Here is a 25,981-nt window from a genome sequence, read left to right as displayed (position 1 = left end):
TGGGGAATGTGTTTTGGGGTGTCATTTTACATATACCCATGCTGGGTGAGAGAAATATCTTGGCAAACGACAACTTTTCCCATTTTTTTATACAAAGTTGGCATTTGACCAAGATATTTTTCTCACCCAGCATGGGTATATGTAAAATGACACCCCAAAACACATTCCCCAACTTCTCCTGAGTACGGCGATACCAGATGTGTCACACTTTTTTGCTGCCAAGGTGGGCAAAGGGGCACATATTCCAAAGTGCACCTTTCGGATTTTGCAGGGCATTTTTTACACATTTTGATTGCAAGGTACTTCTCACACATTTGGGCCCCTAAATTGCCAGGGCAGTATAACTATGCCACAAGTGACCCCATTTTGGAAAGAAGACACCCTAAGGTATTCCGTGAGGGGCACTGCGAGTTCCTAGAATATTTTTTTTTTTGTCACAAGTTAGCGGAAAATGATGATGTGTTTTTTTTTGTTTTTTTTTCTTACAAAGTCTCATATTCCACTAACTTGCGACAAAAAATATAAAAAATTTTAGGAACTCGCCATGCCCTTCACAGAACACCTTGGGGTGTCTTCTTTCCAAAATGGGGTCACTTGTGGGGTAGTTATACTGCCCTGGCAATTTAGGGGCCCATATGTGTGAGAAGTACTTTGCAATCAAAATGTGTAAAAAATGGCCTGCAAAATCCGAAAGGTGCACTTTGGAATATGTGCCCCTTTGCCCACCTTGGCATCAAAAAAGTGTCACACATCTGGTATCGCCGTACTCAGGAGAAGTTGGGGAATGTGTTTTGGGGTGCCATTTTACATATACCCATGCTGGGTGAGAGAAATATGTTGGCAAAAGACAACTTTTCCCATTTTGTTATACAAAGTTGGCATTTGACCAAGATATTTATCTCACCCAGCATGGGTATATGTAAAATGACACCCCAAAACACATTCCCCAACTTCTTCTGAGTACGGCGATAGCAGATGTGTCACACTTTTTTGCAGCCTAGATGCGCAAAGGTGCCCAAATTCCTTTTAGGAGGGCATTTTTAGACATTTGGATCCCAGACTTCTTCTCACGCTTTAGGGCCCCTAAAAAGCCAGGGCAGTATAAATACCCCACATGTGACCCCACTTTGGAAAGAAGACACCCCAAGGTATCCAATGAGGGGCCTGGCAAGTTCATAGAATTTTTTTTTTTTTCGCATAAGTTAGCGGAAATTTTTTTTTTTTTGATTTTTCTCACAAAGTCTCACTTTCCGCTAACTTAGGACAAAAATTTCAATCTTTCATGGACTCAATATGCCCCTCAGCAAATACCTTGGGGTGTCTTCTTTCCAAAATGGGGTCAGTTGTGGGGTGTTTGTACTGCCCTGGCATTTGAGGGTCTCCGCAATCATTACATGTATGGCCAGCATTAGGAGTTTCTGCTATTCTCCTTATATTGAGCATACAGGTAATGAGATTTTTTTTTCCGTTCAGCCTCTGGGCTGAAAGAAAAAAATGAACGGCACAGATTTCTTCATTCGCATCGATCAATGTGGATGAAAAAATCTCTGCCAAAAAAAAAAAATGGAGGGGAAAGGCGTCTGCCAGGACATAGGAGCTCCGCCCTACATCCATACCCACTTAGCTCGTATGCCCTGGCAAACCAAATTTCTCCATTCGCATCAATCGATGTGGATGAATAAATCATTGCCGGGATTTTTTTTTTATATATATATATAGATAGCAAAAGGATGAGGCAGCACTCCAACTTCAGGGGAAAACCGTGGATCCTTTATTCCCTTGTGCAACGTTTCAATCGCTCATTGCGATCTTTATCAAGCATGGTTTACAAGTGTCATACAAGGGTATATATACCCATAGTGCATTGTGCCAATAAAAGTGAAAATTATTCAATTACATCAATATATAAACATAAAAACACATTTTAGGCTAACAAAAGTGGTTATAGAAGTAAAACCAACATTACAGTGGAAACATACAATTGTACATATAATGTGAAATATCAGTATACATGATCGTATAAATGCCGCAGCATTGATATTCTAAATGAGGCTCATTTAGCCAATGATCCACCACATGTGTAAAAGTGTTGATTATAATCATAATTATAGACATACAATAAACTTACACAGCAGTAGTTGACTAGCGGCGCCAAAATCCGCGTCCTCTCACTCCAGCTGCGCATGTCCAAGCACCAAGCTACGCTACCCACAAGGCCAGACAGGAGGCGTCACGCCGGTCACGAGATCAATCACCTGATCAACCACATGACCAGAGCAACACCCACCCGTCACGTCAGAGGGCGGCGCCGGACCACGTCATCAGGGCGAGAGAGTAACGAACGTCAAAGTGCAAACGGCGTCAGCTAACTGGCGTCGTTGTCACAGTAACCATCCGCACATCCCCGCCCACCAGACGAGCCCATGCTAGGGGCGGGCATGAGCAGCCGGAGACCACAAGGAGAGGGAGAACCAGAGGGCACAATCTGATAGATGGTCAGCAAGGATAAAATGTACAAATGCAAGTCAACACAAGCAATGTGTTGACTAAACATGCAAGATCGCTGTGATAAGAGCTCAAAAAACAGAGTGAACGTGGTACACCGTATATCAGCACCATATAAAATCAGTCAGTGCTATACAGCCCAATATGTGAAGGAGAAGAGAGGGGAGGAGCCAGTGGTTATCCCATTTCCATGGTCATAGCCAGAGGCTCATAGAGGGTAAGAGGTAAAGGGCATGTGAGTGCCCCGTACCCCAACACCCAGTTTCACCCCATATTCTCAAGAGAGAAGATAAGAAGAGACCACCACTCCATATATAGAGCCATCAACAGACAACCAGCATAGTATTCATAGATATTTATTATGACATTTAACACAATTACTTAGTATATAATTATTGTGCCCCTTGGAACCCCCCAATCACAAGATAGCATAAACGGAGAATGGCAGGATTCCGGAGCCGCCGTACAACAGAACCGCTGTCAAGACATTGATAGAAGTAATCTAGAGGAAAAAACCAAAAAATGGTTTAGAAAATACTGTAAAATCAGTAATTGTAATAAATGGTAAAATATATGACACTTATACATCTCACACATACACAGATAGAACTGAGGAAAGGAAAAGCAGAACCGACAGGCCAGCCCTACATTATATCAAACTCCACTTGAAGTCAACATTAAGGCCAGAGGGTCTCAAGGTGTTGAGGCGATGTATCCATCTAAGCTCCCTCTGTTTGAGAGCCCTTGTCCTATCACCTCCCCTCCTGGACTGAGTGATCTGATCCAGAATCATAAACTTAAGATCCTTCTCTTTATGATTTGCTTCAACGAAATGTTTGGGGACTGGCAAATCTCTTCTCTTACGTCTAATAGAGAAACGATGATTGTTGAGACGTGTCTTCATGTCACATGTGGTCTCCCCCACATAGAGGAGACCACATGGACAGGAAAGCACATACACGACAAATGAACTGTCACATGTCAAATAGTGACCAATGGCATAGGAGACTCCTGTTTGGGGATGAATAAATTTCTCTCCCTTTGTCATGTACGAACAATTTACACAACCAAGACAAGGGTAACTCCCTTTTCTCCGCGATCCAATGTATGTTTGTGCAAAAACTTTAGTTGGAATGTCAGCCCTGACCAATTTATCACGAAAACTCGTGGGGCGTTTATATGAAAAAAGAGGGGGTACAGTAAACGCTGCAATATTAGGGAGATTACTCTTCAGACTGGACCAGTGTTTACGGACAATTTTAGCAATACATCCACTTTGCTCTGAATAAGTGGATATAAAAGGGATTCTCTCCACCTTGTTTTGTGTCAATGTTGGTGACCCCTGCTGTGTCTGTTTAACCTTCTTGAGATGTTTCTCAATGACTTGGGAAGGGTAACCTCGTTCCTTGAACTTATGTGTCATCTGTGTATATCTATCAGGTAATTTATCAACCTCCTGTACCACTCTCTTCACCCTAAGAAGCTGACTATACGGCAATGAGTTAATAGTTGACCTGGGATGACAACTGTTGTAATGCAACAATGTATTGCAATCTGTAGGCTTTGTGTAAATATCGGTAAGTAATTTATCTCCAACTATCATGACTGTGGTGTCAAGAAATTGTACTTGGGTCTCCGAATAGACCAAAGTGAATGTAATATCCGGATCCAATCCATTCAAAAATTTATGAAATGACTCCAGAGAAACTGGGTCACCATGCCAAATAAGGAAGACATCGTCTATGTATCTCCACCACCCCAGTACCTTACTGAAGTGGTGGGATACATAGACAAGGTCCTCCTCGAGGGCCGCCATGAAGACATTGGCGTAGGTGGGCGCCACATTTGACCCCATAGCGGTCCCTCTCAATTGTAGATAGAAACTATCTAAGAACAAAAAATAATTGTTCTTCAGAACAAGATCCAACAACTGGACAATGAAGTCCTGACAATCACAGGAGTAGTTACTTCCGGATAATTGTCTCCGGACAGCAGACAAACCTCTTGTGTGGTCAATGGAAGTATATAAACTGGTAACGTCAAAAGACGCCACCAGACATCCATCAGGTAGTCTAATACCAGAGATCTTGTCAAGGAAATCCCCAGTGTCCCTAATGTAGGATCTAGCATCAACTGCATAATGGCGAAGCAGACGATCTAAAAAAATAGAGATGTTAGAAAAGATGGATCCGGTGCCAGCAACGATAGGCCGGCCTGGAGGGTCTATCATAGATTTGTGTATCTTTGGTAACACATAAATGACCGGTGTCCGTGGCTGTGGTATAATCAAGAAAGAATAGAGCTCATTGTCAATAATGTCCTGACACAAGGCTGCATCTAGGACCCTCTTGATACAACGGGCTATATCAAATCTCGGATCACCTGACATGACCCTATATACATTATCATCATTCAGTTGTCTCCTGATCTCCTGTATGTACTTGGGGGTGTCCATAACAACAACCGCACCCCCCTTGTCTGCAGGTTTAATCGTGAGGCTGTTGTCATGGCAAAGTCCCTCAAGTACAGCAATCTCAGAAGTGGTCATATTGGGATGTCTCAATGGCGTATCAATAACCTCATTGCGTAGGGTGGCCATATCAACTGAGATAGCCTTTTTGAAGGTGTCGAGTGCAGGTAAATTGCTGGATGGTGAAAAATCACTTTTAGTGAAAAGTCCAAAAGCCCCCAACTTTAACTCAGAATGTGTCAAACAATCAGTGGATTGGTCAGATGGAGGACGATCAGCGAACCATAACTTCAGTTCAATATTCCTGTACAGGCGCTGCAGATCGACCTCCAACTGAAACCAATCCACTTTAGTGGCGGGACAGAAGGACAAACCTTTAGAAAGCACATTAATTTGTACATCAGATAAACATACAGACGAGATATTTACCACAGTAGACACATGATCAGATGCATTGATCATGGGACTTAGTTGGCCTTCCTGCGTCGAGCCATGGGTTTCACTAGTTTGGGGGATTTTGGATTTCCGCCATCTGTGATGTCTGGTGCCACCCCGTCTGGTTCTTTTGACGGCAATGGGCCCACCTCTAAAAAAGACTGAGTAGAGGAAGGGTCATGAGTGGCTATAGACCCTGAATGTCCAGGTGTTTGTGGTTTCCGATTTGACGGCCGATATGCAAAAGTTTGTTTCTTGGGTCCATCATTCTGCCACGTGTACACTTTACCCTTTGCATAGTCATCCGAATCACGTAGCCACTTTTTCCTTTTAGTGGCTTCTTGTTCTTTGACGAATTTAGATAAATGTTCCATGCAATGTTCGTCATAGGTTTTCCAATCTTCAGGCCCCAACATGGTTTTTAAAGCCAATATAGTTTCAGATTGTCGTTTTTTACTTATCGCCAGTTCATGTTGTAAATATTCAAGGTTCAGCAAAATTATATCGAAGGCATATTTATTTGAAATCTGGATAAACTTTTGAGCAAAGGCTGATTCCGTAGGGAATAAATTAGGTTTGAGTTGGGAACGGATCCCTCTGGGGATTCTGTGTTCCTTGAAGTATTGACCAAGGGTCATAAGATGCAGGTCAGTCGAAGCAATTTTCTTGGCGTCAGCCTCATAACACTTTTTCAAATCAATCAAGGTCGGAGTGGATAAAAATGACGGCTCACTCACCAGACCTTGCAAAATCCTTTCCTCATCGTCTCTAGTGTACGTGAAGACATCAGGGAGATCCATTGAGGTGATGATTTGAGCACGTAAAGGTAGGTGCACGCTGGAATGAGTCCAGGTAATACAAAAAACAAAAAAGCAAAACCAGCAGCACAAGACCAAAAAATGATGTGGGTGCAAAATATCCTCAAAGCCGCAGGCTCAAACGGCTATAGATAAGTATAGATAGCAAAAGGATGAGGCAGCACTCCAACTTCAGGTGAAAACCGTGGATCCTTTATTCCCTTGTGCAACGTTTCAATCGCTCATTGCGATCTTTATCAAGCATGGTTTACAAGTGTCATACAAGGGTATATATACCCATAGTGCATTGTGCCAATAAAAGTGAAAATTATTCAATTACATCAATATATAAACATAAAAACACATTTTAGGCTAACAAAAGTGGTTATAGAAGTAAAACCAACATTACAGTGGAAACATACAATTGTACATATAATGTGAAATATCAGTATACATGATCGTATAAATGCCGCAGCATTGATATTCTAAATGAGGCTCATTTAGCCAATGATCCACCACATGTGTAAAAGTGTTGATTATAATCATAATTATAGACATACAATAAACTTACACAGCAGTAGTTGACTAGCGGCGCCAAAATCCGCGTCCTCTCACTCCAGCTGCGCATGTCCAAGCACCAAGCTACGCTACCCACAAGGCCAGACAGGAGGCGTCACGCCAGTCACGAGATCAATCACCTGATCAACCACATGACCAGAGCAACACCCACCCGTCACGTCAGAGGGCGGCACCGGACCACGTCATCAGGGCGAGAGAGTAACGAACGTCAAAGTGCAAACGGCGTCAGCTAACTGGCGTCGTTGTCACAGTAACCATCCGCACATCCCCGCCCACCAGACGAGCCCATGCTAGGGGCGGGCATGAGCAGCCGGAGACCACAAGGAGAGGGAGAACCAGAGGGCACAATCTGATAGATGGTCAGCAAGGATAAAATGTACAAATGCAAGTCAACACAAGCAATGTGTTGACTAAACATGCAAGATCGCTGTGATAAGAGCTCAAAAAACAGAGTGAACGTGGTACACCGTATATCAGCACCATATAAAATCAGTCAGTGCTATACAGCCCAATATGTGAAGGAGAAGAGAGGGGAGGAGCCAGTGGTTATCCCATTTCCATGGTCATAGCCAGAGGCTCATAGAGGGTAAGAGGTAAAGGGCATGTGAGTGCCCCGTACCCCAACACCCAGTTTCACCCCATATTCTCAAGAGAGAAGATAAGAAGAGACCACCACTCCATATATAGAGCCATCAACAGACAACCAGCATAGTATTCATAGATATTTATTATGACATTTAACACAATTACTTAGTATATAATTATTGTGCCCCTTGGAACCCCCCAATCACAAGATAGCATAAACGGAGAATCGCAGGATTCCGGAGCCGCCGTACAACAGAACCGCTGTCAAGACATTGATAGAAGTAATCTAGAGGAAAAAACCAAAAAATGGTTTAGAAAATACTGTAAAATCAGTAATTGTAATAAATGGTAAAATATATGACACTTATACATCTCACACATACACAGATAGAACTGAGGAAAGGAAAAGCAGAACCGACAGGCCAGCCCTACATTATATCAAACTCCACTTGAAGTCAACATTAAGGCCAGAGGGTCTCAAGGTGTTGAGGCGATGTATCCATCTAAGCTCCCTCTGTTTGAGAGCCCTTGTCCTATCACCTCCCCTCCTGGACTGAGTGATCTGATCCAGAATCATAAACTTAAGATCCTTCTCTTTATGATTTGCTTCAACGAAATGTTTGGGGACTGGCAAATCTCTTCTCTTACGTCTAATAGAGAAACGATGATTGTTGAGACGTGTCTTCATGTCACATGTGGTCTCCCCCACATAGAGGAGACCACATGGACAGGAAAGCACATACACGACAAATGAACTGTCACATGTCAAATAGTGACCAATGGCATAGGAGACTCCTGTTTGGGGATGAATAAATTTCTCTCCCTTTGTCATGTACGAACAATTTACACAACCAAGACAAGGGTAACTCCCTTTTCTCCGCGATCCAATGTATGTTTGTGCAAAAACTTTAGTTGGAATGTCAGCCCTGACCAATTTATCACGAAAACTCGTGGGGCGTTTATATGAAAAAAGAGGGGGTACAGTAAACGCTGCAATATTAGGGAGATTACTCTTCAGAATGGACCAGTGTTTACGGACAATTTTAGCAATACATCCACTTTGCTCTGAATAAGTGGATATAAAAGGGATTCTCTCCACCTTGTTTTGTGTCAATGTTGGTGACCCCTGCTGTGTCTGTTTAACCTTCTTGAGATGTTTCTCAATGACTTGGGAAGGGTAACCTCGTTCCTTGAACTTATGTGTCATCTGTGTATATCTATCAGGTAATTTATCAACCTCCTGTACCACTCTCTTCACCCTAAGAAGCTGACTATACGGCAATGAGTTAATAGTTGACCTGGGATGACAACTGTTGTAATGCAACAATGTATTGCAATCTGTAGGCTTTGTGTAAATATCGGTAAGTAATTTATCTCCAACTATCATGACTGTGGTGTCAAGAAATTGTACTTGGGTCTCCGAATAGACCAAAGTGAATGTAATATCCGGATCCAATCCATTCAAAAATTTATGAAATGACTCCAGAGAAACTGGGTCACCATGCCAAATAAGGAAGACATCGTCTATGTATCTCCACCACCCCAGTACCTTACTGAAGTGGTGGGATACATAGACAAGGTCCTCCTCGAGGGCCGCCATGAAGACATTGGCGTAGGTGGGCGCCACATTTGACCCCATAGCGGTCCCTCTCAATTGTAGATAGAATTGTTGAACTGGCGATAAGTAAAAAACGACAATCTGAAACTATATTGGCTTTAAAAACCATGTTGGGGCCTGAAGATTGGAAAACCTATGACGAACATTGCATGGAACATTTATCTAAATTCGTCAAAGAACAAGAAGCCACTAAAAGGAAAAAGTGGCTACGTGATTCGGATGACTATGCAAAGGGTAAAGTGTACACGTGGCAGAATGATGGACCCAAGAAACAAACTTTTGCATATCGGCCGTCAAATCGGAAACCACAAACACCTGGACATTCAGGGTCTATAGCCACTCATGACCCTTCCTCTACTCAGTCTTTTTTAGAGGTGGGCCCATTGCCGTCAAAAGAACCAGACGGGGTGGCACCAGACATCACAGATGGCGGAAATCCAAAATCCCCCAAACTAGTGAAACCCATGGCTCGACGCAGGAAGGCCAACTAAGTCCCATGATCAATGCATCTGATCATGTGTCTACTGTGGTAAATATCTCGTCTGTATGTTTATCTGATGTACAAATTAATGTGCTTTCTAAAGGTTTGTCCTTCTGTCCCGCCACTAAAGTGGATTGGTTTCAGTTGGAGGTCGATCTGCAGCGCCTGTACAGGAATATTGAACTGAAGTTATGGTTCGCTGATCGTCCTCCATCTGACCAATCCACTGATTGTTTGACACATTCTGAGTTAAAGTTGGGGGCTTTTGGACTTTTCACTAAAAGTGATTTTTCACCATCCAGCAATTTACCTGCACTCGACACCTTCAAAAAGGCTATCTCAGTTGATATGGCCACCCTACGCAATGAGGTTATTGATACGCCATTGAGACATCCCAATATGACCACTTCTGAGATTGCTGTACTTGAGGGACTTTGCCATGACAACAGCCTCACGATTAAACCTGCAGACAAGGGGGGTGCGGTTGTTGTTATGGACACCCCCAAGTACATACAGGAGATCAGGAGACAACTGAATGATGATAATGTATATAGGGTCATGTCAGGTGATCCGAGATTTGATATAGCCCGTTGTATCAAGAGGGTCCTAGATGCAGCCTTGTGTCAGGACATTATTGACAATGAGCTCTATTCTTTCTTGATTATACCACAGCCACGGACACCGGTCATTTATGTGTTACCAAAGATACACAAATCTATGATAGACCCTCCAGGCCGGCCTATCGTTGCTGGCACCGGATCCATCTTTTCTAACATCTCTATTTTTTTAGATCGTCTGCTTCGCCATTATGCAGTTGATGCTAGATCCTACATTAGGGACACTGGGGATTTCCTTGACAAGATCTCTGGTATTAGACTACCTGATGGATGTCTGGTGGCGTCTTTTGACGTTACCAGTTTATATACTTCCATTGACCACACAAGAGGTTTGTCTGCTGTCCGGAGACAATTATCCGGAAGTAACTACTCCTGTGATTGTCAGGACTTCATTGTCCAGTTGTTGGATCTTGTTCTGAAGAACAATTATTTTTTGTTCTTAGATAGTTTCTATCTACAATTGAGAGGGACCGCTATGGGGTCAAATGTGGCGCCCACCTACGCCAATGTCTTCATGGCGGCCCTCGAGGAGGACCTTGTCTATGTATCCCACCACTTCAGTAAGGTACTGGGGTGGTGGAGATACATAGACGATGTCTTCCTTATTTGGCATGGTGACCCAGTTTCTCTGGAGTCATTTCATAAATTTTTGAATGGATTGGATCCGGATATTACATTCACTTTGGTCTATTCGGAGACCCAAGTACAATTTCTTGACACCACAGTCATGATAGTTGGAGATAAATTACTTACCGATATTTACACAAAGCCTACAGATTGCAATACATTGTTGCATTACAACAGTTGTCATCCCAGGTCAACTATTAACTCATTGCCGTATAGTCAGCTTCTTAGGGTGAAGAGAGTGGTACAGGAGGTTGATAAATTACCTGATAGATATACACAGATGACACATAAGTTCAAGGAACGAGGTTACCCTTCCCAAGTCATTGAGAAACATCTCAAGAAGGTTAAACAGACACAGCAGGGGTCACCAACATTGACACAAAACAAGGTGGAGAGAATCCCTTTTATATCCACTTATTCAGAGCAAAGTGGATGTATTGCTAAAATTGTCCGTAAACACTGGTCCATTCTGAAGAGTAATCTCCCTAATATTGCAGCGTTTACTGTACCCCCTCTTTTTTCATATAAACGCCCCACGAGTTTTCGTGATAAATTGGTCAGGGCTGACATTCCAACTAAAGTTTTTGCACAAACATACATTGGATCGCGGAGAAAAGGGAGTTACCCTTGTCTTGGTTGTGTAAATTGTTCGTACATGACAAAGGGAGAGAAATTTATTCATCCCCAAACAGGAGTCTCCTATGCCATTGGTCACTATTTGACATGTGACAGTTCATTTGTCGTGTATGTGCTTTCCTGTCCATGTGGTCTCCTCTATGTGGGGGAGACCACATGTGACATGAAGACACGTCTCAACAATCATCGTTTCTCTATTAGACGTAAGAGAAGAGATTTGCCAGTCCCCAAACATTTCGTTGAAGCAAATCATAAAGAGAAGGATCTTAAGTTTATGATTCTGGATCAGATCACTCAGTCCAGGAGGGGAGGTGATAGGACAAGGGCTCTCAAACAGAGGGAGCTTAGATGGATACATCGCCTCAACACCTTGAGACCCTCTGGCCTTAATGTTGACTTCAAGTGGAGTTTGATATAATGTAGGGCTGGCCTGTCGGTTCTGCTTTTCCTTTCCTCAGTTCTATCTGTGTATGTGTGAGATGTATAAGTGTCATATATTTTACCATTTATTACAATTACTGATTTTACAGTATTTTCTAAACCATTTTTTGGTTTTTTCCTCTAGATTACTTCTATCAATGTCTTGACAGCGGTTCTGTTGTACGGCGGCTCCGGAATCCTGCGATTCTCCGTTTATGCTATCTTGTGATTGGGGGGTTCCAAGGGGCACAATAATTATATACTAAGTAATTGTGTTAAATGTCATAATAAATATCTATGAATACTATGCTGGTTGTCTGTTGATGGCTCTATATATGGAGTGGTGGTCTCTTCTTATCTTCTCTCTTGAGAATATGGGGTGAAACTGGGTGTTGGGGTACGGGGCACTCACATGCCCTTTACCTCTTACCCTCTATGAGCCTCTGGCTATGACCATGGAAATGGGATAACCACTGGCTCCTCCCCTCTCTTCTCCTTCACATATTGGGCTGTATAGCACTGACTGATTTTATATGGTGCTGATATACGGTGTACCACGTTCACTCTGTTTTTTGAGCTCTTATCACAGCGATCTTGCATGTTTAGTCAACACATTGCTTGTGTTGACTTGCATTTGTACATTTTATCCTTGCTGACCATCTATCAGATTGTGCCCTCTGGTTCTCCCTCTCCTTGTGGTCTCCGGCTGCTCATGCCCGCCCCTAGCATGGGCTCCTCTGGTGGGCGGGGATGTGCGGATGGTTACTGTGACAACGACGCCAGTTAGCTGACGCCGTTTGCACTTTGACGTTCGTTACTCTCTCGCCCTGATGACGTGGTCCGGCGCCGCCCTCTGACGTGACGGGTGGGTGTTGCTCTGGTCATGTGGTTGATCAGGTGATTGATCTCGTGACCGGCGTGACGCCTCCTGTCTGGCCTTGTGGGTAGCGTAGCTTGGTGCTTGGACATGCGCAGCTGGAGTGAGAGGACGCGGATTTTGGCGCCGCTAGTCAACTACTGCTGTGTAAGTTTATTGTATGTCTATAATTATGATTATAATCAACACTTTTACACATGTGGTGGATCATTGGCTAAATGAGCCTCATTTAGAATATCAATGCTGCGGCATTTATACGATCATGTATACTGATATTTCACATTATATGTACAATTGTATGTTTCCACTGTAATGTTGGTTTTACTTCTATAACCACTTTTGTTAGCCTAAAATGTGTTTTTATGTTTATATATTGATGTAATTGAATAATTTTCACTTTTATTGGCACAATGCACTATGGGTATATATACCCTTGTATGACACTTGTAAACCATGCTTGATAAAGATCGCAATGAGCGATTGAAACGTTGCACAAGGGAATAAAGGATCCACGGTTTTCACCTGAAGTTGGAGTGCTGCCTCATCCTTTTGCTATCTATACTTATCTATAGCCGTTTGAGCCTGCGGCTTTGAGGATATTTTGCACCCACATCATTTTTTGGTCTTGTGCTGCTGGTTTTGCTTTTTTGTTTTTTATATATATATATATATATACAAAGTGCTTGCCAAAGCATAGGAACGCCGCCTCCTCCTCAGCTCGTATGCCTCGGCAAACATATCTGTTACTGCAGAGGAGAAAATCCCGTCTTGCAGCGCCGCATACACCGACTTGCGTGTAATCTGACAGCAGCGCAATGCTTCTGTGGGTGGGTGTACGCACGTGTGGGCGACCGATCAGGCCTGATCGGGCAAACACTGCGTTTTGGGTGGAGGGCGAACTAAAGTGACACTAGTACAATTATAGATCTGACCGTGATCAGTTTTGATCACTTCCAGATACTATAAAAGTACAAATGCTGATTAGCGATACGCTAATCAGCGAATAACGGACTGCGGTGCGGTGGGCTGGGCGCTAACCGATCCCTAAACTACCTAACCAAGGGGCCTAAACTACACTGAAACCTAACGGTCAATACCAGTGAAAAAAAAAAGTGACAGTTTGCACTGATCACTTTTTTCCTTTCACTAGTGATTGACAGGGGGGGATAAAAGGGGTGATCAAAGGGTTAATTGGGGTGATCTGGGGGCTAAATGTGGTGTGGTGGGTACTCACAGTAATGATGTGCTCCTCTGCTCCTCTGCTGGAACCAACCGACCAAAAGAAGGAGCAGAGGAGCACAGCAGCCATATAACCCCATCATATTTACTAATATGTGGGGTTAAATGGCTGCTGATTGGTTTTTTTGAAAATCAGCAGCCTGCCAGCCAATGATCGTGGCCGGCAGGCTGCTGACGAAATACTCTGCAGTGAAATGCCGGCCCGCGATGCGCATGCGCGGGCCGGCTGTGACGTAATCTCGCGTCTCGCGAGAGGACGCGCCGATGCGTCCAGGAGGAACTAATCAACCACCTCCCGGACGCATCGGTGCGTACAGCGGTCGGGAGGTGGTTAAGTAATATTCAGATGCCAGAGATAAATGTCTTAATTTATGCTTGAAGTAAAACAGACCGTAGAATGTGTCTTTGAATACAGAAAAGTGAGCTTCATACAAAGGGGTATAATGAACAATTCTGTTAACATAAAGTATAGCAATCCAATAATAAGACATGAGTGAGGACAAGCAACCCCACAGGCAAGGAGGCTGATTCACTGTATAATCAGATCTAATAAGTCAGTCTTTTTGACACTATCATGTACGTTACCTTATATAAACTAGCTCTAGGTGGTAATGTTTCACTGCAAGTCTTGTAATAAACTATCACCCCAATTTCTAACTGTTGAATCACCCCTATGTCCTCATAGATAGTAAGCTCTTGTGAACAGGGCACTCTCCCCTATACTTTGAATTGATGATTAGTTTTGTTCTGCAATCATTTTGTTTGTACATGGATCCTCTGATTGTTAAGTGCTGTGGCATATGTTGGTGCTATATTAAGAGTATTATTTTTACGTGAGAGTACCTAAAATCATCAGGTCACAAGCTTGCGCCTAAATTTTTTTTATTTTTATGAACTACTATGCCATCTCTGGAGCATGTATGGCCTATGCTGATTAAGGTGCTCTTTATAAGGAGATACAGTACCCCCCAAATCCTGACTGAGGCCTCTCACTCAGTTAAGCCAATACTCTCTGCTCTGCACAGATGAGGGGCAATCACCCCAAAACAGCTGTCTGCAGATGAGATGCTGGCCTAATTGTGTGATAGCGCTGCATTACTCTATTACACTCAAAACATTATTTTCACCTATGTTCAATTTTGAGTAGGTCCTTTCTATTATGCAAGATAGCCCTTACTAGAAGATAGTCCAACTCTTCCCTGGCTTTCTCTACTGCACGATTGGAATCCAGAGTGGTGTGTCATTGCACTCTTCTGGCTCTGTAAATGACGAACACTCACATTTTTTAGTTATCAGCCTCTATGAAGAGTTTGCTGGCTGTGTTTGACCCAGCATGACTTGACTTTATGTGTACCAACTCCTAGCTTGGCTTTCTGCCACTTGATAATGATCTTATAAGTTGATCTTTACTTGCCTGTTACCGAACCACTTCCACACTTTCTTACAGTGGTTAAGGGCAAATAATGGTGGACATCTAACTCCATACCCCAGGTTAGCCAGTGCCAACCTACTAATAGTCTTTCAAACTGTTTTCTACTTTGCTGTCAAGTCTTGCCTCTGACAAAGATAGAGACAGAGTCCTGTCTGCCAATACTGTATACATGCTACCAGCTGGCCAGGAACTGGCATCAGGTACACTTTTGTATTAAAATACCTATGGAGCACTTAGTATATGTTCACACAGAGGTTTTTTTTCAATGTGGATTTTGCCATGGATTCTGCTCTTTTGTTCCATATGCTGTTTCAAAAACGAAGTGACATGTCCATTCTTGATGTAGGTTCCGCATCCTGAGACACCATTAAAAAGGGCCAGATGAAAAAACACATAAAAACTGCATAAAAGTTATGAAAAATTGTGTTGGAATAAAAATATTAAACAAAAAAATCATGAGGAATTCTGAAGTGGATTCTACATCAGATTTTCTTCAGCACAGTGTTAACATACCCTTGTGTATCCAGATAGATATCGAGAAATGCCACAAAACAATGATTTCATTGTTTTTCACGGATCCGTTGTTATGTTTTTTGTATCAGTAGTGTTTCCGTTCCGTATTTCCGCAATAAATCTCTGTATGGTTTCTGTATGCGATACGTTTTTTGCAGATCGCAAACAGAAACTGAAAATTTGTAGCCATTACTGTAATGTACTGTAACGTTTGTAAACAGTAAACACATGGGCAAAGTGGGCATGGATCCGCAAAATACGGATGACATACGGATGTGTTCCATATGCATTCCATATTTTTTGCAGAGCCATTAACTAGAATGGAGCCACGGAACGTGATTTGCGAACAATAATAGGACAAGACTCAAAATGTTGCGGAATGGAAATACGGAAACTGAATGCACACGGAGTACCTTCAGGTTTTTTTTGCGGACCCATTGAAATAAATGGTTCTGCATACTGTCCGCAAAAAAAAAAAAAAAAGGGACAGAAACTGAAAAAATATACGGTCGTGTGAATAAGCTCTAACACTGTTTATACCTCTGCTCTTCTGGTTTAATTATCTGTGTCACACCCTGTACTTGATTAGAAATTTATAGTTCTCAGTTCTCACACAACAAAGCTAATTACTAGGGTGGGAAAGTATAAGAAAGCACAGGAGAATGGTTGTCTGTAAACTATGTTTTATGTAAAATCTGCATTGGCGTTATGTAGTGTTGCCTTCAATCCAAATTTCAGGAAAAATGTGATTCATCACAAAGCCGAATTTCCTTGTGCTTTGTGGTAACAAATTATTTTTCCTGAAATGGTGTTAAAAAAACATACTTATCTCAACCAACTGCGTGTGAAGAGGCCGCCGCAGACATCTTAAATGCAGAAACAGCGCAAAATCTCGTCATCAGTAATGACGTCACCACGCCCAGCCAGCAAGATGATATCAAATCACTGTGTAAGATTTAGCGCCGTATCTTCAATCAAGATGGCTGCGATGGGCTCTATGCAAACAAATGGATAAGGCGAGTATTTATCAAATTTTTTTTTTACCCTGATTAATACCTGAAAGGCCAAAGTTGTAGCCTCAGATGCGACGATCAGCGATGAACATGGCATCTGAGGGGTTCAATGACAGGGGCGGGACAATCGTCGTTCCTCGTCATTGGGTCCGCTACATACAAAGGAATGCACTTTGTGACAAAGTAATTTGTCACAAATTTCTTTGAAATTCGGTGAAGCAGCCGAATCTAATTTTTCATAACTTTGCTCATCTCTAGAGTTATGCTTTCTGCAACTAATCTTCATATTTATGTCATTTCCAAAGCAAAATCCTTGCTCCGCAATTTTATTTAAAGGCTATGTACACCTTTGTTTTTTGTTTTTTCATTATTATTAATATTATTGCATTTTTACTTATTTTGAGCTAAAAATTGTTTTTTCAATTGGTCTTTATTAACAGTGCTAGAATCCTTTTTTCTGTACAGAGCTGACATGCTATACCAGCAGCCTGTGGATTTCCTTTATTTTCCGTCATCTGGGGAGCAGACAGACTTCTTAACTCTGCTATAAACACTCATTATAGTTCAGTTCTTATCTTACCAAATTTCTTCTAGAGGTGAAATATATAAATAAATTGACAACTGGGTGTTTCCAGTTGGGGTTGTGTCCTACACAGTATAACATTGTCCTATCAGTATCAAACTGCAGAAACACTGCCCTTTGACAAGGAGAATGGTAACACCCAGTTGTTAATTTATTCATACATTTCAAGGTGGAATAGCAGAGGAATGACACAACACAGAGATCTAAGAAAAAAGCGCAAGGATTGTTATTTCTCATGGAATTCAACTAGGTACTAAAACAGATATGTCAAGAGTGGTAACATGTCCTCTTTATAGGAGTCTTATGGGACTAAGCATTCATGACATATCCCTAGAATATGCCCTCAATGTGTGCAACCACTGAGATTTCAAAGTTCGAACAAAAAAGTGTGCTATGGCAGATGGAGTTGCTGCACAAGAAAAAAGGGATATGACACCACTGTAAAGTTTTACCAGACCTAGCTCATTAGTGAGTTATGTACAGTATTGAAGCTCAGCCATATTCAAGTGAAGAAGGCTGAGCTGCAACTGAGTTGGCAACACCACGCAGAGTCTGTTTGAAGGAGGTTCTGCATCTGATAAAATCCAAACTTTAAGCTGAAACTTGTTTTATAGAAAACATTGTTTTACAACAGGCTTGTGTTGATCAAGGAGCCACCCGGACTTCTGAACTACAGACCGTTGGCCCTTGACCAGGATGCCAGCCTTCTGAGAGAGAGGGGGACAGCTAGCTCAGGCCTTTTCTCAGCATCAAACCCTTCTTCTGCCAGGGAGGAGACTGTGCCAGACTACTGAGTGACCAGAAGAAGACTCTGAGACGGGAATACATAGCCATAGACCTTGGATCACAAGCCTTGGACCAGGGTACCAGACTTCTGAAGAGAAAGAGGGACAGCTAGCTCAGGCCTTTCCTCAGCATCAAACCCTTCTTCTGCCAGGGAGGAGACTGGAGAAGCCAGCCCGATGCCTCGCCTGTATTGTTTTATACCTGAATTCCTCCAATAAAGAAGCACCCTGGTTTACTGCAGACCCTGACTCTCTGGACTTATTTCCCATTGGGGTGCACCATGCCTTACCATCCTGGAGAGCAGCAACACGTGGTGACACCTTAACGGTGTCTGGGGGACCCAGCGTAGCGTTTGGGCCACCCCAAACCCGGCCACTGCACTTGCTGCCATTGTAATGTGCACAGGAGTAGTGTCCACTTTGCTACACCGCCCCCCACTCCCCCGACACAAATAAGGATAAACCTCTTTTAGTGCTGATCATGGAGCCACTGAACAAATCTTACAGTTATTTTGTTACCGTAATTTTGATAAATTTCAGTGGTAGATTTCTTTAGCAGTGGTTTATGTAAGTAAAGATTCATTGCCACAATATACGAATATGGCCTTAGTCTATTCTGCCTTAGGCCTGATCCTTCCCTGCACTACCTCTCTGCCCATAGGGCGTGCACTCATGCACCTTGATTTCCCCCACCCTTAAGCTGTCTGCCCCTCAGTATTTAAGGCACCTTCCCCTGTGGGAGGATGCTTGAGCAATAGGTTCTAGTACTCTAGCTTCCTGCAAAGGTGCTCTGTTTGTCTTCTTCACTCTCCTGTGTACCATCTGTCTCCTAATTTGACCCATTCGCTGATTGACCTCTTACTGATCTCTATACTAACCCTAAGCCTGACCCTCGGACTGACTTTGGATTTCACAAGCTCTGCCTGTTCTCTGTTTTTCTCTGACCACAGTTTTGTTCGACCCCTTGGTGTTTCACATACAGGTCTCTTGACCCCCATGGGTCAGCAGTCTACTGAACAGAAACGACTCCAAGAGGTAACAACCTGGTGGTTTCCCTGCAGTGGATTCTAGATCCCTATAAAAGGATATGAGGGGGAAGACGGGGGGCACTTAAATAATGCCCTTAGGCAGGGTTGCACCACCAATGAGGCCAGGTGAGGCGATCACCTCAGGCAGCACAAGGAAGGGGCAAGATGGGGGCAGCAGAAGGACCATGGGCAATAAGCGCTTTCATTGTGGCAAAGCGGTTAGATTTAGAAATTGGCATGGGGGGGACGCCGTTTCAGTTTTTCGCCTCAGGCAGCAAAAAGGCTAGGTGCACACTCCCCCTGCCCTTAGGAGTAGCCCCATGTCTAATATGTTTAGTAGACGCAGAGGATCCACGTGCTCTTTGTAACAGAGGTTACTTGGAAAACAAAGGGTATTCAGATTCATGTATCTATCTGCTATATAATACCCTGGCTTGTTTTAGTTGCATCTGAAATAAGGAGGTAATGCAAGGTATCAAGTGGCTTCTGTTCTGAAAAGGGAGGTTTGGAAAGCCATTAGGAGAATACAATTTGTGCAGAGGAAAAGTGGAATAGTTACATAAGGTCAGAAAATACACAGGTTCCTCAAGTCCATCCTATAATCATACAGTGTTGATCCAGAGGAAGGCAAAAACGTCCATGAGGTGGGTGCCAATTCAAACCATAGCAGAAGAAATGGCTCACCAACTCCTATTATTCAGAATTAATCCCTGGATCAATGTCTCATCTCTAGATATCATACATATAACCTGCAATATTATTACTTTGAAGGAAGGCATCCAGACCTTCTTAAACTTGAATCAACCATCACAACCCCATGTGCCAGAGAGTGCCATAGCCTCACTTCTCTTAGGCCTCCTGCACACAACCGTTTTTTTTTTTCTATTTACGGGCCGTTTTTTGCGTTCCGTATACTGTCCGTATACGGAACCATTCATTTCAATGGTTCCGCAAAAAAAACCTGAATATACTCCGTATGCATTCAGTTTCCGTATTTCCGTTCCGTTAAAAAAGATAGAACATGTCCTATTATTGCCCACGAATCACGTTCCGTGGCTCCATTTTAAGTCAATTGGTCCGCAAAAAAACGGAACACATACGGAAATGGATCCGTATGTCTTCTGTATCCGTTCCGTGTTTTCTGAACCATCTATTGAAAATTTTATGCCCAGCCCAATTTTTTCTATGTAATTACTGTATACTGTATATGCCATACGGAAAAACGGAATAGAAACGGAAACACAACGGAGACAAAAAAAGGAGCAACGGATCCGTGAAAAACGGACCGCAAAAAACACTGAAAAAGCCTTATTGTTGTGTGAAAGAGGCCTTACAGTAAGGAATCTCCATGGACACCATGGAGTTTTTTCATTTATGTAAATAAAAGTTACGTTTTATTTTAAATTCCAAGGCGCTGGATCTATTGAAAATTTGTTACTGAAGAATCTCTGTCTATGATGATGGGGAAACCTTCTTTCATCTGGACACAGATGATGCCCCCGTTGTCATAGTTACGGATATACATCTAAATAAATCATTAGAAAGATCCCTGTACCATCCATTTAGCTACTTGTACATTGTAATTAGATTGCCTCTAAGCTGTTGTTGTTCCAATCTAGTAACATGCATTGTACTGCAATTCACCCCTAGGTACAATGTATATACATACACACACGTCTCTGGGGGAACAAAGGACTCTTAATAACCACCAAGCTACATATTAAACTACTTTACCATATTCTCCTGCAAGTTGGTATTGGCTTCCTTTTGGTTGGAGCTGAGGATTTGAAAATCTTCAGTGGAGGTTACAGTTACTGAATATGGTCGCAATTGATGATCGCCCTCTGTAGCATCAAATGATCTGTAATAAGAAATAAAATAGGTTGCAAAGTTTACCTTCCATTTAAAGATTGGACATTGTTTATCTAAGCTTAAATTTCTTCATAATGAATCACAAACTTTTAGGTATCTGCAAAGTTATTGAAAGCAGGGCACACTAAATCTGTGCTGCAGGTTGCCGGTTTACCGTCTCTAAAGTCCCATCTTTTGGTAGGGCAGCATTCACCAACCTATTGCACAACTGAAGTGCTCATACACATTCGATATTATTCAGCAAAACCACAGATTTTGGCAGGACTGGTCAAAGATATGTGTATGGGGATGTGACGTCCTGACTTTCTCTCATCTGTTGGTGTTGGCGGAAATAAAGTTCAGGCATGCTGGATTTTAACATGCCTTATCATTATTATTTTTTGAGTGGGAGACAAGTTGCAGCCAGGGGAATCTAACAGGAACTTTGTCCCTCTCCGTATTGAAAATGCATGCATGATTGTCAGGAGATATAGGTGTCTGCTGCTCCGTTCCACAAAATGCTGAATGCACATGACTACGGCCGTGTGCATGACCCCCAAGGGGCACATTTATTAAGACTGCTGTCTTACATTTAGACCATTTTCTACACCTAAACCAGGCATAGAAAATTATTAATGAGACGGTCCTGCCAGCCCACCCCCTTCCCTGCCCACACCACGTCACCTTCTTTAGACCTGGCATGAGCCTGAAAGAAGTCGCAGATTCTGCTGCAACATGGAGTTTGACAGAATCTGCGCCAGATATATGCCACAAAAGTGCCGTATATCTGTTCATAAATGACCCCCTATGAGTACTGGCCTGCCAAAGCCCACACCAGAAATGCTGCAGAGATGAGTCTGATGTTGCACACTGGCTTCGTCCTCTGCCAGCCTCCAGACGACGATTGAGTTTTCTTTCCTGTTCCGCATAGGAAAGAAAACTGTCAATCGCTGTCTGAAGGTGACGCAATGTGTGGCTGGTGTGAGCTGTGGGCTTTGGCTGGTCAGTACTCAAAGTACTCCGTGAGGACAGCATATGGGAGCAGACAAGTTATTTTTAAAGTAGTCCAATCAGTGTTTATAACTGGTGGGTCAGATCCATGTAAATCTAAACTACAGGTAAAATATGTCTTGCCTTTTCCAGTTAATTCAATGTAGGGCATGTTCAGAAACAAATTTTCCAGTGATATTCCATTGTAGGCACAGAATGGGTACAATGTGTCAAATCACATAGGCAGGCTATAAAAATAATGACAAGCGTTTTGAATAATTCAAAAGTTACTGATTTACCGGCTGGTTCAGAACCTTTTTACAGACTCTGTTTGTTAAAGTAGGTTGCAGTCAACACCGCCACCTAGTGATGTTTATGTGTCATTGCAAATAACTATAGCAAACTCAAATACTAGATGGCGATCACAAAAAAAAACTAAAAAGCAAGAAGGCTAATATGGAGGACGTTTAGACAGAATACATCACTGACTAAATCACTTAAAAATAAAATAAACACTGCTTGTGAGCCAAAACCAGAAGTGGGACCTGAACAGAATTAGTAATAATAGAAAAAAACATTGCACCTGTTCTGTTTTTCTTTCACCAGCATCTGGTTTTGGTTCACAATCACTGATGAAAATCACTGACCAAACACTGATTTGTAAAAGAGGCCTGACCCTTCCTGAGCCTAAAATATTAATATCTCTCTAAGTATAAATAAAAAAACAAAGGGAAAATTAACAATTAAAGAGGAAGCCAAGTTTAAAAAAAAAATTAAAGGGACACTGACAAGCCTTCTGAGCATAATTAGATCTTTATATGTCCCCCTAGGTCTTATAATAAGTTTCCAATTCATATAAGTATTATCCCTGTGCGCATTGTAAAACGTTAAAAATAATCTTTATAATCACCTGTCCTTTCTGCCCAAGGGGCGTTCTTTGTGCCGCATTTGTGCCCAGCCGCGTCCCAACTGCCGGATCCTGAGACACGCCCATCTCATTAGTATTCACTTCGCTGGGCGGTATCCTGTCCCTGACATTCGGAGATCCCGCGCATGCCTAATACCAAGTTACGGTCATCGGCCTCAATAGGGGACGCAGGCGCAATGTGATCCCGGCGAGCGAGGGTGCCGGGCGCATGCGCAAGATCTCCGAATGTCGGGGACAGGAAAATACCGCCCAGCTAAGTGAATACTAATGAGATGGGCGTGTCTAAGGATCCGGCAGTTGGGGTGCTGGCTGGGCACAAATGCGGCACAAAGAACGCCCCTTGGGGATTATTTTTCACGTTTTACAATGCGCACAGGGATAATACTTATATGAATTGGAAACTTATTATAAGGCCTAGGGGGGCATATAAAGAGCTAATTATGCTCAGAAGGCCTGACAGTGTCCCTTTAAACTTATTCATTGTACAATGAAAAGTTCTTTACATTTTTTTAAAATACAGATTGTGTTTTAATCCCTCACCATTTTATCTGCTGTCACAGTATGAGAACATGTTTGTTACCAGAAGGTGATAACTACTACAGCCCTACTTCTCTTTACAGCTTTTCCATGATTTTGGTAGAAAGGCTAAATATCTCTAAGGCCTCTTTCACACGAGCATGACGGATTAGGTCCGGATGCGTTCAGGGTGCGTTCAGTGAAACTCGCACTATTTTGCAAGCAAGTTCAGTCAGCTGTGTCTGCGATTGCGTTCAGTTGTTCAGTTTTTTCCACGCGGGTGCAATGCGCTTTGATGCGTTTTTTTACGCGCGTGATAAAAAACTGAAGGTTTACAAACAAGCAACCATCAGTGAAAAACGCATCGCATCCGCACTGCGTGAAAAACACTGAATATAGAACATGCTGTGATTTTCACGCAACGCAGAACTGATGCATGAAAAACAACGCTCATGTACACAGCCCCATTGAAATTAATGGGTCAGGATTCAGTACGGGTGCTATGCGTTCATGTCACGCATTGCACCTGTGCGGAAAACTCGCTCGTGTGAAAGGGACCTAAGGCCCCTTTCACACGGGCGAGTATTCCGCGCGGGTGCGATGCGTGAGTTGAACGCATTGCACCCGCACTGAATCCGGACCCATTTATTTCTATAGGGCTGTTCACATGAGCGGTGATTTTCACGCATCACTTATGCGTTGCGTGAAAATCGCAACATGTTCTATATTCTGCGTTCTGGTTCCCGGGAAGGAGGCCTCCTGGTTGCCTTGGGGACCAGGGGGTGGTCCTACCTTCCCTGGATATAAAGACCTGGCCTGAGCTCTAGCTCATTGCTGAGTTATTCCACCTTATGGTAAACACCTAGCCTCCCTACGATCCTCCTATTTGCCTGTTGTTTCTTTGTATCCTTCCCGGTTACTGACCCTTGGACTGTCTTCCGCCTTGAACCTTCACTGCCTGCCTCGACCCGGATTGGACATTGACTACCCTTCTTGGATTATCCCTAAACTTGTACCGCGTTTCTGGGCTGTCAGCTGCTTACTGCCAGTGGGTTGGCTCCCTGGGACGCCTGACAAAATAACTCAGCCTTACACCATGGAACCCGCAAAAGCAGTGGATCCCATGACGGCCCTGACCCAGCAACTTAACCTCATGACGCAGGCCTTCCAGGAGATACAAGCCAGTCATGAGCACCTACTGCAGAGGGTTGCCACACAAGAGCAACGCATCACAGAGCGCATTGCACTACCACCCTCGCCTACCCCTACGCCGGCGCGCACCCTGGAAGTGGTCTCTAGCGAGCCGTCAGTCAGCCTCCCTGAGTGGTTTTCAGGCGATTGGAGGAAGTACCGCTCCTTCATCATCTCCTGCGAGCTGTTGTTTTCCCTGAAGCCTCGTACATATGTCACGGACTTCGTCAAGGTACACACGACAATTTCCTTGCTCTCAGGGCCTCCCCAGACCTGGGTGCACAAACTCCTACTAGCCGATGACCCAGTGCTGGCATCTTGGAAGTCCTTTGCTGCAGCTATGCAAAGACTTTATGATGACCCCCTGCGTTCTTCAACCGCCAGGGGTACCTTGCGCACCCTCTGCTAGGGAAGACGTCCAATGGAAGATTACAGCATGGAATTCCGTGAGGTAGCCCCGGATACGGGCTTGAATGAGGTGGCCTTGATTGACCAGTTCCGCATCGGTTTGTCCGAGCAGCTCAAGGATGAGCTTGCCCGCATCAGGGTGTCGGGCTCCTTGGGGGGCCTGATGGACTCAGTAACGCACCTGGATCGCCGCTTCCGGGAAAGACGACAGGAGCGACAACAGACCCCGCCTTTACCGGAGCGCCGGTCGGAGTCCTTCCGGCTTCCGGTTCCTGTGGTAACCAGGAGGAGCCGATGCAGATCGGGGCTGTTCGGTGTCCCCTGTCCACGGTGGAGAGAACCAGGAGACGAACCCTGCATCTGTGTTTATACTGCGCAAAACCGGGCCATTTCCTGAAGGACTGTCCCATCAAACCTCCTACAGGTAGGCCGGAGACACCTACGATATGCATTAACCTACCTATGTATAACAACTCGTCTCATCTCACCATCCCTGTTTCCCTGCAGCTGGGCAACAACAATATTGATCTCTCTGCCATCATTGATTCGGGCGAAAGCAGCTGTTTTATGGACAAGGATCTGGCTTCCCAACTAGGCATCCCGTTGCGCCCTAAGAACCCATCCCAGCTGCATCTGGTGGATGGCAGCACCCTAAAGACGGGATCTATCGCCATGGAATCCTATCCCTTGTTCCTCCGCATCGGCATTTACCATTCCGAGAAGATCGTGTGGGACATCGTGCCTTCCCTTGTTTCCAGTCATTCTAGGCATCCCCTGGCTTAGGAGACACAACCCCACGATCAACTGGACCTCTGGCTCCATCACCTTCACGCCCCGCATTCCGGACCTCCTGTTCA

General features: G+C 43.6%; 1 protein-coding gene across 2 annotated transcripts in view; it reads right to left on the bottom strand.

Annotated features, from left to right (window-relative positions):
- The window catches only part of CRYBG1 (crystallin beta-gamma domain containing 1), a 326,993-nt gene that overhangs the window by 169,057 nt on the left and 131,955 nt on the right, over positions 1 to 25,981 (bottom strand). For both annotated transcript variants that reach the window (XM_044292529.1, XM_044292528.1), the window contains one exon: positions 20,975 to 21,101. In XM_044292529.1, the coding sequence (XP_044148464.1) occupies positions 20,975 to 21,101 (127 nt within the window). The remainder of the gene's footprint in view (positions 1 to 20,974; positions 21,102 to 25,981) is intronic.

Source organism: Bufo gargarizans, chromosome 4 (assembly GCF_014858855.1).
Source record: "Bufo gargarizans isolate SCDJY-AF-19 chromosome 4, ASM1485885v1, whole genome shotgun sequence".
Taxonomy (NCBI): Eukaryota; Metazoa; Chordata; class Amphibia; order Anura; family Bufonidae; genus Bufo; species Bufo gargarizans.
This window is presented reverse-complemented; position numbering and strand designations above follow the sequence as displayed.